This window comes from Charadrius vociferus, unplaced genomic scaffold (genome assembly GCF_000708025.1).
Source record: "Charadrius vociferus isolate BGI_N301 unplaced genomic scaffold, ASM70802v2 scaffold59, whole genome shotgun sequence".
Classification (NCBI taxonomy): domain Eukaryota; kingdom Metazoa; phylum Chordata; class Aves; order Charadriiformes; family Charadriidae; genus Charadrius; species Charadrius vociferus.
The window spans coordinates 109,054-123,564 of record NW_009661371.1 but is presented as its reverse complement, the minus strand read 5'-3'; the positions used below and the strand labels follow the sequence as shown (position 1 = coordinate 123,564).

The 14,511-nt window shown below is 40.2% G+C and overlaps 1 protein-coding gene across 1 annotated transcript in view; it reads right to left on the bottom strand.

Annotated features, from left to right (window-relative positions):
• Positions 1–14,511, bottom strand: part of FAM13A (family with sequence similarity 13, member A) — a 133,279-nt gene that overhangs the window by 95,406 nt on the left and 23,362 nt on the right. Inside the window, exon 5 of the mRNA XM_009893746.1 lies at positions 9,437–9,596. Within this exon, the coding sequence (XP_009892048.1) occupies positions 9,437–9,596 (160 nt within the window). The remainder of the gene's footprint in view (positions 1–9,436; positions 9,597–14,511) is intronic.

Below are 14,511 nucleotides of genomic sequence, written 5' to 3'. Positions count from 1 at the left end.
TGAGGTAGAAATAAGGAGCCCGCAGCAGAATTTAAGACTAAAAAAAACCCAAACAAACATTTACAAAGTGACACAACAACACTACTCTCTTTCTGGGTATACCTCATATATATGTGCATGTGTGCTCAATAACAACAGAGCTAAGATCAGCTCCAGGGGAATATTCTCCCTTGCAATTTTGAAAACTGGAGTCTGATTTATCTATTTACTGTAATGTTATTCATAAATAGAAAAAGTATGATCTAAAAGAAAAACATGACCTAGCTATAGGAGAAACTCAGGCTCTCCAGACCTGCATCTCATGTTACAGTTGCTCAAGCTCCATCTTGGAAAAGCTAAATTGCGTTTCTGATCTAAAACCCAAAATACTCACAAGGAAAAAACTTCACACATGGAATTCAGCAATGTTACTTTTAAAAGGAATATTTGATATTGCAGAAAATTAGGGAGCCCTAAGTGTCTCTATATTGTTCTAGTTACCAGCGTAAGATTTCCAGCATACAGAGAACAGACCCCTTTCTTAACAGTGAAACTGAGATCTTCACTGCTGGTAATTAAGGTCAAATGCTGCTGGGATCTGCTGGATAGATCAGATTTTCAAGAGCATACATATTCAGACACCTACAGAGTGTCTGGTCCCTTGCATCACACACTCCTGTTGCTCTCAGACTGCCCTGAGCCCTGTTTATTACAAGTAAGTTTTGGGGCACCAGAAATCCTGCAAAGCAGTGAATGTTACAGGCGCACCAGGGTGTATCAACCAGCTTCTCCTGGACAAACAGTGATCTTCATAGTACTCAAAGGAGGGCTTTTCAAAAATGCACAGGACTGAATGCACAGTGCAAAAATGCACTGAAGTCAACAAGCATTTCACTACTCTGGTATAATGGGGAAAAGAATTAATCCAGCACTGAGCCCTTCCGAAGCTCCCACCTTGAAAGTACTGCAGGTGAAGCCAATGTGAGAAGTCAGCAAGAATTAAACCCCCACAGGCTGAAAAATGTCTTACACCTCACCACTTTGGATCAGTTCTGCCTGCCTGCAATATGTCCTTGTTACAAAGACAGCACTGACTGCTGATTTAAACAGTGGGAATAATCAGGTTACACAAAATGATCAGCATTAACTGAACCACTAATTAACGAGAAACAGAATAAACATTGGGGAATCTGAACAGGAGGAAACAAGAGATTTGTCTTAGTAGAAAAATTCTCATCCTCCTCCTAACCTCCTTTTTTCCCCATGGGTACAGCAAGGATGCTCAGAAACAGCTGGCTAAAGGAGGGGCTCACATGTCTATTTTACTGTACCTCGTTTCTTGCTGCTGACTTTGATGCTTCCCTTTCGAACGATGTTGTACTGACCAAAAGGGACTGCTCCCAAGTGCTAAATCACGATGTCATCCCTCAAAAAAACCCACCACCCCACAACGAAACAATAACAGACAGTGAATGAAAACCACTTCAAGTACAACATGTGCAAATACACACTGGGACACACGTATGGATCTTATTTTTTCTACATGGGTATTATCATGGGACAATGATAATATCACTGGGTATTTGTTTAAACAAAAAATTGTGATAGAGTAAAAGCAAAGTTCCTAAGCATCTCAACTGCAAAATTTGCCAGCTGGGTTCAAAAAATTTATAGTATACTAGAAATATGGACAGCAGGATAGAAAAAGACATTTGTTACATGACCCTGTTCCCTTCAAACGTGCTAAATATTAATGTGTTAAAATGAAAATATTGTTGGTGAAATTCTAGCTAAAGAAATAGCAGCATAATCATTTATTACTTTATAGAGTTTAGCATTAACATATTTGTGTAAATATTCAGGATTGCATTTAGTAACACCACAAGTGACAGATTTATAAACTTGTGAATGCTTTAATGAACTTTAGGAGCAGAAATATGCTGTTTTAATACTACATATACAGACTTGTCAAAAACAGTAGAGCTAACAGCACTGGAAAACTACTTCAAAATCACACAAGGAATTGTTTTGGGATCATCTGATTTTTCTCTTGCCTTTCTGAATCACAGCCTAAATATAACCGTCCTCGTTCCAGGTTGAATCTGCTATAGGTGAAGCGTTTGGAGGCTTATAAACTTTCCCCTACAAATCTCATATTGCTCATTTCCTGTCAGCTTGCATCTTAAAATGTCATTCTGGTTGAATCACTATATACCCTTCCTATAAACATGCCCATCTGCTCACTGGTGGACAACTGTGAAGTGAATACTAGCTGAAGAAAGACTAAACAAAAAACCAGAGACAGACTTCCACAGGTGCTGCTTCTCCTCACGAACTTTCCACCCATCTTCACATCTCCCATGTGAAGCCACTCCTACCCTTGGGGGCTCCCTGGCCAGGCCAGGAGAAAACTGGCGTGACTTGCCCAAATAAGGGGATACTGAAAAAAACCAGAAATGTTTGTTGAGACCTTCAGAAAGGATTTCCAGAGGAGATCAGTTCCCGCGATGGGAAAGAATTAATCCAGTACTAAAAGCTGACCATTAACACGATGCTAAAACAGTCCCAGACATGAAAGAGGAATAAAGGAAACTATCTAGACCCTGCAGGCTTACCCAGGGCAGTGTAATGTGGATTAGAAGTAGATGCCTTTTTTCATTACGTAAATGAGGGACTGCTCTGCTGAACGTATTACCATGGGGCCAGAGCACTGAGGTGGCAAGAAAGGGTGACTTATTTAGGGGGAGCCCACTCAGCCATGGAGTTGGTGAGCTTTCAGCAGTTTCTTCTGGATCTTGTCAAGGGATTAGATCCTCATGCTAAGGTATTTAAGCGAAAACAGCTGAGGCAGGAAAAAAACCCCCAACATTTATTAGTGAAGATCTTGCTTTATGCACCTGGGGAAATAATCCGAAACATCGTGGCTTTCAGTGGAAATAGAGCTTTACAACTGACTGCAAAGGGAGCAAAGTCAAGTCAAGACAGAGAACATTTTTGACCATCTTACCTTTCCTACCTCTCCCCAGGGATGAAGGGCTCAAATCCTACCAAGGGCTGAATGACCCAGTCTGAGTGTTCGATCGGAATGAGCAAGCAAGCACTCCACTTTAAAATACTGCCGCCAAAGTCAGCTGGAGCACTTTACTTGATGTAAAAAAAATGCAGTTAGGGACTTGCAGGGCTGGGTTGGGCACCACACGCTTTGCGCACACCAAGCACGAACAGATGCAGCTACATATGCGGGACTGCTTGCCTCATTGGGAATCTAAGAGCAGGCTTGCAGAACACAGTGCATGCACTTTTGCTGCCGTTTAAAGTACAAAGAACTATTTTGCCAAGTATTCCTTCCAACTGATGCGGCAGCTTTTGTTAGAAGACTGGAAACAAACAGGATAAAAATGCAAGAAGTTAACTGCATCTAAAATAAAAGGGTTGTTCTGAAACTATTAGTTTTTGCAAAAGCCAGCAAGAGACCAATTTCTGTAGCTCTTCAGGGAGTAAAATCTGCCTGTTCAGAGGTCATAAGAATGCACCTACATTATATCCACAATGTTGAAATTGCACATTTATAATTTTATTTGACTTTGTAACTTTTATTTTTAATTTAATTTTAATGTTATAATTTTAATCTTATAAATGGACTTGTTTTCTCTTCCACCTCAGGTAAACAGGGATATGTATTCTACCACCCCGTGGGGGAAGAAAGTGAAAAGCCTTTTGCATTCCTGTCCCAAATATGTAATCACGCCAGGAACTGCATTCCATCCTCATCATGCCAGTGCTTGTGTTCCAGTGCAAACATTTATGTGCTCTGAGCAGACTGGTTCTTAAAACTAGAAGTGCTCTGTCAAGAAGGCATTAGAAGGAAAAGGTGAAAAATTAGAAAATAAATAATCTTGCCTGACTAGGTAATACATTGTATGTTTTATTTGAAGACAATACTAAGCTAAAAACCATCATACTAATATAAAGATGTTACATTTTACCTGAAACCAGTGGAAGGGGTAATTCCAGAAATCTCCCAAGAGTGAGTCTTGTAATAGTTTGCCTGCCCATATTTCCCTCGCCACTTGAACTAAATAAAAATCCTCTTCACTGCCTATCTTTGATCTTTAGAGAAGTCTAATCACTGATATTCAAGGTCCCATTTCATTACAGTTGTAACAACACAACACTGGCTAGCTATACAACATAGGAATATATGCAGCTGCAGTTTGAACAGCACTTTAAGAACTCTGGAAATGAAAGGTCCTCATTCAAAATTACTATTTTTGTTGTTACTGTAGGTTTTGTAAACCTATTTATTCAAGGTGATAACATTGGCAATACAGCAACACAAGACTGACTAATCTTTCATTACATGAGTTATCATGCAGCTTAGTGCCACAAAAATCTACCAGGACCATACCTATACAGACTAGGAATTCTGTTTCAAAGTAAAACATAAACAACATTTTATTACAATACCCTGACACTTATAATGTGATAAATGCACAGCAGTGCAGATATACTGTCAGAGAATTAATTGTTCACACGTAAAACTGCCCAATAAAAAATAGCTATTTATAAACCTGAAAATCTGAACACAGAGCAGATAGCTAATCAGAATGCTCAGCACAATTCTCCACCCATTTCCCTCTAACTAGCAGACCCTATTCATCAACAGGCTGAGACTCTTCCAGACCCTTACTGGATTAGGAAATTAAACTGAAGCTTGGATAAAAGTCTTAAGGATTGTAGCGACAGCTGACCACAAATGAGACCTGTAAACCCCAACAACTTATTTTGGAATTAAAAAAATAATCAAACCTCATAATTCTTTTATGGGAAGGAATTTCCAAATCTATCTATCTATCTATCTATCTATTTCTGAAGAAAGTACATGTTATACTTCCACCTGCTGGCCACCTGCCTGGAAGATCACATGGATCTCATTCTACTCGGTGGAGTGAGAAACTCTTCCAGGAGCGAGAAACTGCCAGGCAAGGCATCACAAACCTGACAGTTCAATTTCCTATTGAAGTAGAAACTATTCTAAGACAGATTTTCTATTTTGTGAAAATTGCACTTCTTTTTAACAGAGGTTTCCAAAGAAAATCTCCCCACCATTTCTAACTATAATCTTACCATATGCCTGAGCAATGAGTGAGAGGAAGCTTTACAGTCCTGGGAACAAATCAGGGACTGGAATGCAGCTTGCAGAGATTTCCAGCTCCCTTACTTTCTGAATGATGATCCACTGAGAAAGCAAGCTAAGAAATCCCTTTACCTGGCACAACTTGTCTTTCCCAATGAGTGAGAAATCTTTAAAAGAAGAAATATAACTGGTGTGAAGGTGTTCCTCTGACTCCTCAGTGCACATACACAGCAAGAACGGTGGTTAAACTACCAACAGCCCTACAGAAGTCTCTTTTTCTCCATCTCTAAAATTTATTAACTTTTGGCTTCCTTAAAACAGATTTTCTTTAAGCTGCCACAATCTGTACCTGATGAAATGCTCTTACTCTTTCTGGAAGTCTGTAGCATTGTGTATTTCCCCTAGCTATGACCAACATGGTAGACAAGATGCAACTTGCTCCACTCAAGCTGTTTTTCCTTCCAATACACTGCTCAAAAAGAACCTTGATGCTTTCATGACCTTATCTGAATGATCCACATATTCTTGTTTTCATTTTAAGAGTGCAGTACTTCCTGCTTTTAAAAATCCACTGATTTTATGACCAACGTGTGGGAAAATCTTAAGATATCCAGGCAATGAAGTGACAGGAGTCATGCAAGTTTAGGCAGATGGTAAACATCCCTGAGCACATGACAGGAGGTACATTCCCATATTGGGATGGGATGGCATGAGACTCTACTCCCCTGTTTCCGGATACTTGCTTAAAATTAATGATTTAAGGTTGATGTTGACTTCAAAAAAAGGTAATTATGAGTGAACGATGTGAAGTGACAGGCACCCAAGCCACCTCAAGAACGACCAAAGACTGCAGGAGCAAATAATATTCTTGCAATACTTTTAGCCACTAACCAAATGTAGGTTCCTGCTTTTCCAGTTAAGATTTCCGCACTGAAGTAAGAGCCTGAAGACATGAAAAAAGTTATATGAAAAAGCAGGGCTAATTTTGTAACACAGTAAGCTAGAAAGGCATACTACAGCACTTAGAGAAGTACGTTGTTCGATGTTGTACTTTTTGATGTCTTTCCTTACTTTTTTAAACTATTGCTATTGGATTTCAAGTTTTGATTCAAGTTAGTCCTGTAAATTTGTGGCATTCTTCTCCCTGTATAAGAATTTTCATGTTTATAAGGGCTCTTTCAAAAGTCTTCACCAAGAAACACCTGGATCAGCAGTGATGGCTTTGACCATCATAAGGTTAATCTCTCAACACAATGTAAAAACCAATTTCTTCCTGTAACTACCTCTACTCCCATTTTAGGAACCTTACCTTTGGGTAAAACTAACAGCAGCATTCTGAAGAAAAGGAAGCATTAAGGCTTACCTAAGAAGTGTCTCAAGAAGCCCCAACCCCACACTATACACCCAGGAAAACACATAAGGCAGGTCACATTACCACAAGCACTGTACTAATCTAGATGAAAAGCTATCTCCACATTTATGAACATAAAAGAAAGGATGGCAAAGAAATATGGACTGTGGATGGGCTACAGCATGTGTGCACAGCAACTGGAGGTGATGGAAGGCCATGTAGTATCAAGAGTGCTGGAGCTTTTGCACTACACTACAGACTGCCAGCCTTCTCTCTGGAGAGGGAATGAAGGGCTATCAGGTTTGAGTACAGGAAGAATAGTAGGACAGGGCTGTGGGAATCTAGGAGAAAAATGTAAACATGGAAAAGAGAAAGGAGAGAGAGTGAAGGAATCATGGGAAAGGTAGCAATGTAGTGACTCAGGGTGAAACACTGGCAATACAGCCAGCGATTTGGGGGAGGGGATGATAGAAATACCCCAGAAGGAAGTGAGCGAGGTCATCTAAATCTCCCCTTCTCACCCTCCTGCTGCTCACAATGTAAAAGCTAATAAAACCATTTAGATAAATGCAGCTGAGTTTGGTAAAGCGCAGGTCCTCATTTTCTTCCCTTTCCTTGCTGTCTCCTCCCCCATTCCACCATAGTTCATGCTTGAATGCAACACCCTTAAAATCAACAGGGCCTCAGTTTATGTGAGTGTTGTCCTCCTCATCCTACATTTTTCACTCCTTCCGACAGGATTACTTGGCAAATCTCTCTCCAGCTACCTGCAGATGTGAATTCATCAATGGCTTTTCAAGAAGCAGTAACTTTGCTTACAAATGGCCTGCTATTTTCTGGACACTGTGATGCAGGTTATGTCAAATAATTCTCTGAGGCATTTGTTCTTTCATGACACAGACCAGCTAGCTCTTACTGTATGTAAGAGTTCACGCATTAGCAAACTGGCAATCACATTTCTCTACTGAATCTCATTTACTACCACTTGGGTTTTCTCTTTGAGTGCACCATCTCTAATTTATTATACAAATTGGCTAGGATAGGGGATATCTGCTAGGATACAAGAAAAATAACATTTGGGAATGGTATAAAACATCCTTTCAATGAGCCACATGTCAAATCTCAACACACACTTCTTATGTAGCTTTGCTACATGAACTTAGATGCTTGTATTCCTTGTGTTTGTGTCTTGGTTAAGCTAGAAAACTTCTCGCCCAAATTAGATGGATGAAGAACAAGGTCAAATTTTTGCAGCAGACTGCCAGCAGAATTTCGAAGCTGTCAACAAGATCCAAAGACACAAACACAAGGTAAGTCTTTGTGTTTAGACATGGCTTATTCCTTTCAGGCAGTCATCTGCCTCCTGAGGCTAAGTGATGGGCAATGTTTTTCAGGTCACTTGAGTAACTATCTATCAGGCTATTTTGTTGGAGTAATTCTGGTTGTCACCATGCACTTTGATAGCTCAGGTCTCTGAACTGCTGCGGGAAATCTCCCAGGTCTCCACCTTTGTGCATTCCCAATTACTAGTAAGTCCTTAGAAGTGAAAGACTATCTTGGCTTTTGCAACAGGCTGAAGCTTGAAGGAGGTGAAGACCTATCTGAAGCCTTTCTTCTGGGCTCTAAAGTACTGCGGCTTTTTACAATTACGTTCTTCTTAAACTGTTTTTGTTACTGAAGTGACCATCAGCTGCTAAACATCACTGTCATCTACCAGGCAGATCATTTCCATTACCCAGAAGTTACTGTGACTTCAATAACATACATTAAGGAGGACCTTGCAAGTCGTCAGTCATTCTATTTCCTTCTACAGAAGCATTTTAGGTGAAAGTTACTAACAGCTGAAAGACTAAACAACTAAAGACTTCCTCTGATTCACCACAAAAGAAAACAACCAACCCTTCTAAAGGCAGCTGGGTCCGACTTGTACAGATTGCTCCGCAGTTCAGATTCAACAGACCCCCCAGTGACACATTGCAAAAGCAGAGATGTTTTCAGCTGATTTCACTTGACTATCAGAACTTGGGCTCACACCAAACTTCAGGACAAAGACACTATATTTTTATAACTTATTTTCTGATGACTTCCACTCCACCCAGTGAAGGCTGCAGTGGTTTTATCAGTGGGTGCTCGCAAAATCCTACCAAGGGAAGGCATGCAGTTCAACCACCTCAAACTCAAGAGTTCACGCCTTGGAAGGGAGTAATTATCTGCACAGCTAACACATAAAAGGAAATAAGGCAATTGCAAACCACCCTCACAACCATTTCCTGCACAAACTTCAGGTTGCTTCCTGTAGTAGAGATGGCACAAGCCACAACAAAGCACTTCTGACTGCCCTACTTACTTTTATCAACTTTTTCTGAACTTTAGAATCCTCTGATGTTACACACATGCCCTCTTCCCACCAAACATATTATACTTTAATTATATCACTTCTATTTAACAGCTCCAATGTACTTTCTTCAAGTAGTAACTACTATTTAATGCTTGTCTTCAAGCACACTCAGAAATGGCTGTTCTAAGTCAGAACATGCGATTTTTAAATTCAGGTACATGTTCGAGCCAAGCAGACTTCATAGTGGCAAAGGCTAGAGACCTCATACTGTCCTAAAGTACAAAAGTTTATCATCACTGATGTACACCATAAATGCTCACCATGTCAGAATGCTTGAATATTTCCTAGAATTATTCTGCCTCCCTATTTGAAAGTATTTAATTTTTAGCAGACCTATACAAATAACAGTGAGTAGCTAACAAAGAATAAAGTTTAACAGAATCAACTTCCAGACTACTAATGAAAATTAGCCTATCAGCAGAATTGATTTGTAATCTGCATACCAATCAATAACACAGAACATTATTACAATGCTTGCCTCCCACTTACCTAAAAGATTTCTGAATTGAAGCCTGCAATAAGCCTGCATTATTGATTTGCTGTAAGAAAATGAAATATTAGAGATACTCACTCTTACCAAAATAATTCTTGCTAGCTCTTCACGCATGGGCTTTTCTTCATCCTTCTTCAAACCTTCTAGTTCAAACAAGGTATTGTAATTTTCCAGCATTTTTGTCATTATCTTGTTGCAGATCTCCTGTTCTTTTATACCTTCAAATCCAGAGGGCACGCTAAAATTGGACAGAACACAAAGCAGAGCGTTACAGTTACTCAACATACAAAAGTTCCTGCACAGAGTCTCTGTAACATTTCAACTGTGGATACAGGCTGGCTAACAGGCACAGGAAACTTTGTCTGGAAAGAAGGATTGTGTCTATGGTGTTAACAACTACCATGGTTTGTTTGCAGTTTTTCTTACTGATATTAAATACCATATGTGTTGGTCAAACTATCTACTCCGCAGAATCTAGGTAGAGATCTAATTGAGACAACCACCAAATGAGATACCAACAAATTTGCTAAAAGTTGGGTTCATGACTGCAACAGAGACAGCATGAGGCATTTAAATGCTCTGAACTGTTAATGGGAAGAGACAGATTCCTAAAAAAAGTGGCTTGTGATAACCTCAAAAGTATACAAGGAGGATCAGTAAAAAATTAAGGAAACCCACATGCTGAGCAGAACACTAAAAGCAAAAGTTAAGCAAGTTCTTCACAGCTTCAGGTGACCCCATGCTGTACATCAGACTTCTTAATGTAATTTTTGAGTTGCCGTTTCTCTTGAAGGTAGGCTGATAACTTGCAGGGCTTTTTAAAACATGGAGGTGGAAGCTGCCTTCTGCAGAACAGCCTGAAAGACTCATATAAAAAGACGTTTCTCCACTTTCTGGGAGAATATTTCTCCAAAACAGGGTACCACTAAAATAAGCCTGGCAGCCCTATGAACTTCATTTCTAGGAAACGGACTGGAAATGTACTAGAGCAAGTTCAAGTCAAAATAAAGATTCCAGATAGCTTCAGTGAGTTGTAGAGCAGAACCCTGACCTAAACCACATCTGCTGGGAACTACAGCCAACACCTCCCTACTGGCAACAGCTAACACCAAATAACTCTTCCTGGCTGAAAAACAGTCCAGCCTATAAAGTTTCCAGAAAGCACACAACCAGTATTTAATTTCTGCACAATTCCATGCCTTTCTTGCCCTCCCTTCTCCACATTACTATGTCAGTTAAACTTTATTAAATAAAATCTGTGAAAAGTTCAACATCTTATCCTGAACAATTCTGTACATGTATGGCGAGATGCATATGCAGAACCCAAGGCTGAAGCTCACACCTTTAGTCTTTTATCACCCCTCTCTGAATGTAACCAAGCAGAGCAGCATGAATTGTTTTATTTTAATGGTAGTGTAACATACTTTATCCATTGCCATCTCTCTGCCACTAAAACAGGCATATTTTACAGTTTCTCATTTATTTTTTCCTTTAATTGCTGTTATTAGACCTCCATCATGGCAAAGACTATTATACTCTTTGAGCTATCCATGGTGACCTTTTCCTTGCAATAAATCTTCAGCTCAGCACATATAAGAAGTTTAGATTACGAGCACGCACCACCCTACATATTTATACAAGTTAAAACCCATCTGTTGCTACACTACATGATCCACCAGTCTACTAGACTTTTCTGAAAATGTGTGCAAAAAAAGAATATCTTACTGTAGCTTTTCTTAGTCTGAAAAGTTGTAATATCTACAAATTTCACTTCAACTCACTAGAAAAACCCAGTCTTATGAGAAAGTATTCCTCACACTACCACATGATGCACACCGTACTCCTTGGAAATTTTTCATACTCTTTTGTGAATACCTTATTAAAACATTTCAGCAAAACAGTGTTCATAGTCACGGTTCCTTTATGTCTAATTTCCATGTTAACTAGGCATTATAACTGTGTTGTTTGTAGAATCAGATGTACATCTTACTCTGGTTACAAAATCCTCAATGGCAGGACTGTATCCCTTTATAGACATGTATGTACAAACTACTTTAGTAGCAGCACCAGAAACAGCAGCAGAACATCGGTTTCATTACCAGAAATACATTTTCTAGAACGGAGGCATAAACCTGTAATTTTTGTGGTCATTTCTAGAAGAGAAAATGTTGATGGGTTCAGGTCTATCTTAGAGATCTGAGCTGGAAAACTCCCATTGAATTCTTGCAGTAGCTTGCAAAATCATGAACAGATACATAGTATAGGCAGTGACAGAAGCTAATTCTCTAGTGTGCCCCCTTAGATTCCTCAGACACCCTGCCCTTCCCACAGAGATGCTCAGAGTGATCTGTGCGAAAAGCACAGTGGTTCCACATTAAGCGTCTGGAAAAAATGTGCCTTGTTTAAATGAGGCATCCGCATTAACAGCATCTGACTCAGTCAAGCAGGGCCAAGGGCAAAGGGGCATTAGTACCACAAGTTTTACAGGATATTAAAGATCGAAATTACTGGCGAAGCCACTTTAAAGCAGAAAAAGCAGTAGTTCTCAAAGTTAAAACTTTACTTGGGAATAAGATCAAGTCGTTACCCCTTCATTTCAAAATATGACACCCAGCAGTATTTCACACTTCTGCACAATGTCCTGCCAGCATGCCTGGCCCACCCACCACAGCTCCATGCCACTCATGTCCATGCAGTCCAGTGCTCACTTGTTCTTTGGGTTCTTCCAGACTACTTTAAGCTAAGAGCGTGTCTGCTTTCATGGGGATGCTCAAGAAAGCTAGTCTCAAATGAGTTAAACCACATCAAAGCGCTCGGTCACAACTCTTACTCAGAACTGAAGTGACCTGAGGTCAGATTAATGCACTGTGAAAGAATTACTTACATTTCATGAGTTATTTAAATGAATATGCCACAGGGTCCCTGTAAACAAGCTGTAACAGGCTAAACGCAGAGTGGGCTCATGACAGAGCAAATCGCCAGACTCTGCTGAGTTGTGCAGTAACACATCCAAACACGAAGGCATCTGGCACAAGACAGGCATCACTACAAGGCTCTTGTCACCATCCATCACACCTGAGAAACTTGCTTCAAGTGGAAACGAGGGCCAGGAGCACTTGGGATGTAGTCATCTGCCTGTAATAAGCTGGACTGAGATCACTGAATTGATTTCCCCAGGCAGCAACTGCTGACAGCTCCCTCTCACAACTGAGAACCAGCGATTTCCATGTGAAACTCTGCATCTCATTACGAATTCCCAACAGTATTCACCCCACCCTGTCTGAGATGAAGAACGCACATTACCATTTCCTTAAGTGGATCTGCAGAAGTAGCTTGCATGGAATGACAGCACTGTAATCCTAATTTGCAAACCACTGAGGGCTGTATGCTCTGTCTTCTCAGACTGCTACTTTCGCTGTTTGTACAACACCTTTTGCAGAGGAGCACCACAAAGCCCCCTTGCCATTCTCCTAAGGAATCCCAGAAGAAATAAAGGCATTCAGAGGACAAGGAACACTTTTCGTTTCTCTAGCCCTCACAAAGCATTTCCATTAGTACCTCAGGTGCCCATGAGCCCCTCAACAAGCATGACTGAAGGTTTTGAGAGCAGAGCTGCAGTAATCTTAAGAGGTTACAATTTCAGGCAGTCCACTGTTCCTCTACACAGACGTTACTGTGTCTATAGCAGATGCAACCTCATGGCCACAACTCAGCCCTGTACTTCAGCTGATCAAAGTGATTTGTCTTAACACACTGGACCACAAACTGCTACAGCTGAAAACAGGCGCATATTCACATCTGCAGATTCTGCTGCAAGATCAGAAGCCAACAGGTAGCTGAAGACACAACAACACTAAGTTGAGGTAGGTGTTAATCTCTGTGTGAGTCATTTACGTGCTCTGCATCATTTACAAACTTAAGTCTTACCAGTTTGGACCAAACACAAGGTCATGTCACTACTGAAATTTTATGGAAGTGCCTTAGCTTCTGAGACACTGGAGAATCTCATGAGTCATCTAACTACCTACCTTTTACGATCTCTTCTAGATTATTTTCTGTAACGTCAGATTTAGGAGTCTAAATCAGCTCAGTAATTCTATCTCTGTCTATATTACTTGCAGCAGATGCATAATGCAAAATGCAGGCAATGCAGGTAACGCAAAGCAGTCAGAGTGATGCAAAGACTTTACTGACTGGATTCATTTATATGCAAAATCTTTTGCTCCAGCAAAAGCTCAATTTTTCCTCAGGAAACTGCAGTGATAGTAGGCAGTTTTGGAAGTGCAACCTACACAAAGGTAGACAAAGGGCAGTCCATGGCCTAACATCCACTCAGAAAGTACATCACTCCTATCTACAAAAATTTCTGGACAGAGGCTCTTCAAAAATGCTCCTTGTGATTTTATCTGAGCTGTACAGTTGAGCTCAAACACCACTTTCTTTTGCACACATTAGGAAAAAGTTCTTCACTGAGAGGGTGGCCAAGCAGTGGAAGAAGCTCCCCAGGGGAGTGGTCATGGCCCCAAGCCTGTTAGTGCTCAAGAAGCATTCGGACAACATTCTTAGATATATGGTTTAACTTTTACGTTGCATTCTGCGGAGACAGGAGTTGGAGTCAATGATCCTCATGGGCCCCTTTGAACTCAGGATATTCTGTGATTGTAGTTTTTCCTGTGAAACTGCTCTTCCACTTAAATTCTGTGCGTACGCTTTATTACCAATCCTCAATCAAGATCAGAAGACGGAACATTTTCAACCCAGAGCAGTAACTTATTTTCATGGAGTATTTCAAGAAAGGTATATACTGAAAGGTTGATAATAATAATAATAAATATTAATAATACAACCCCAACCCCAAAAGCCAAACCCAAACCACTGAATATTTCGTATTGGAAGAATCACCATTTCATTCAAAAGATGTCATAGGAAATATCATAACACCTGGCACTGGCCAGATCATAAAAGAGAAACTTTCTCATCTGAAACTTTAAGGGGTGAGTGCTCACTAGGAGAACGAAGGACTTGAGATGGAATTTGGCTGGAACACTCCTCCACTTAGGAAGAGACCAATCTTTATCCATCATCAGTTTATTTTACATATAGGGCATTCAATGGACTCCAGATGACAAAGCTGAGTATACAAGAGAAAAACA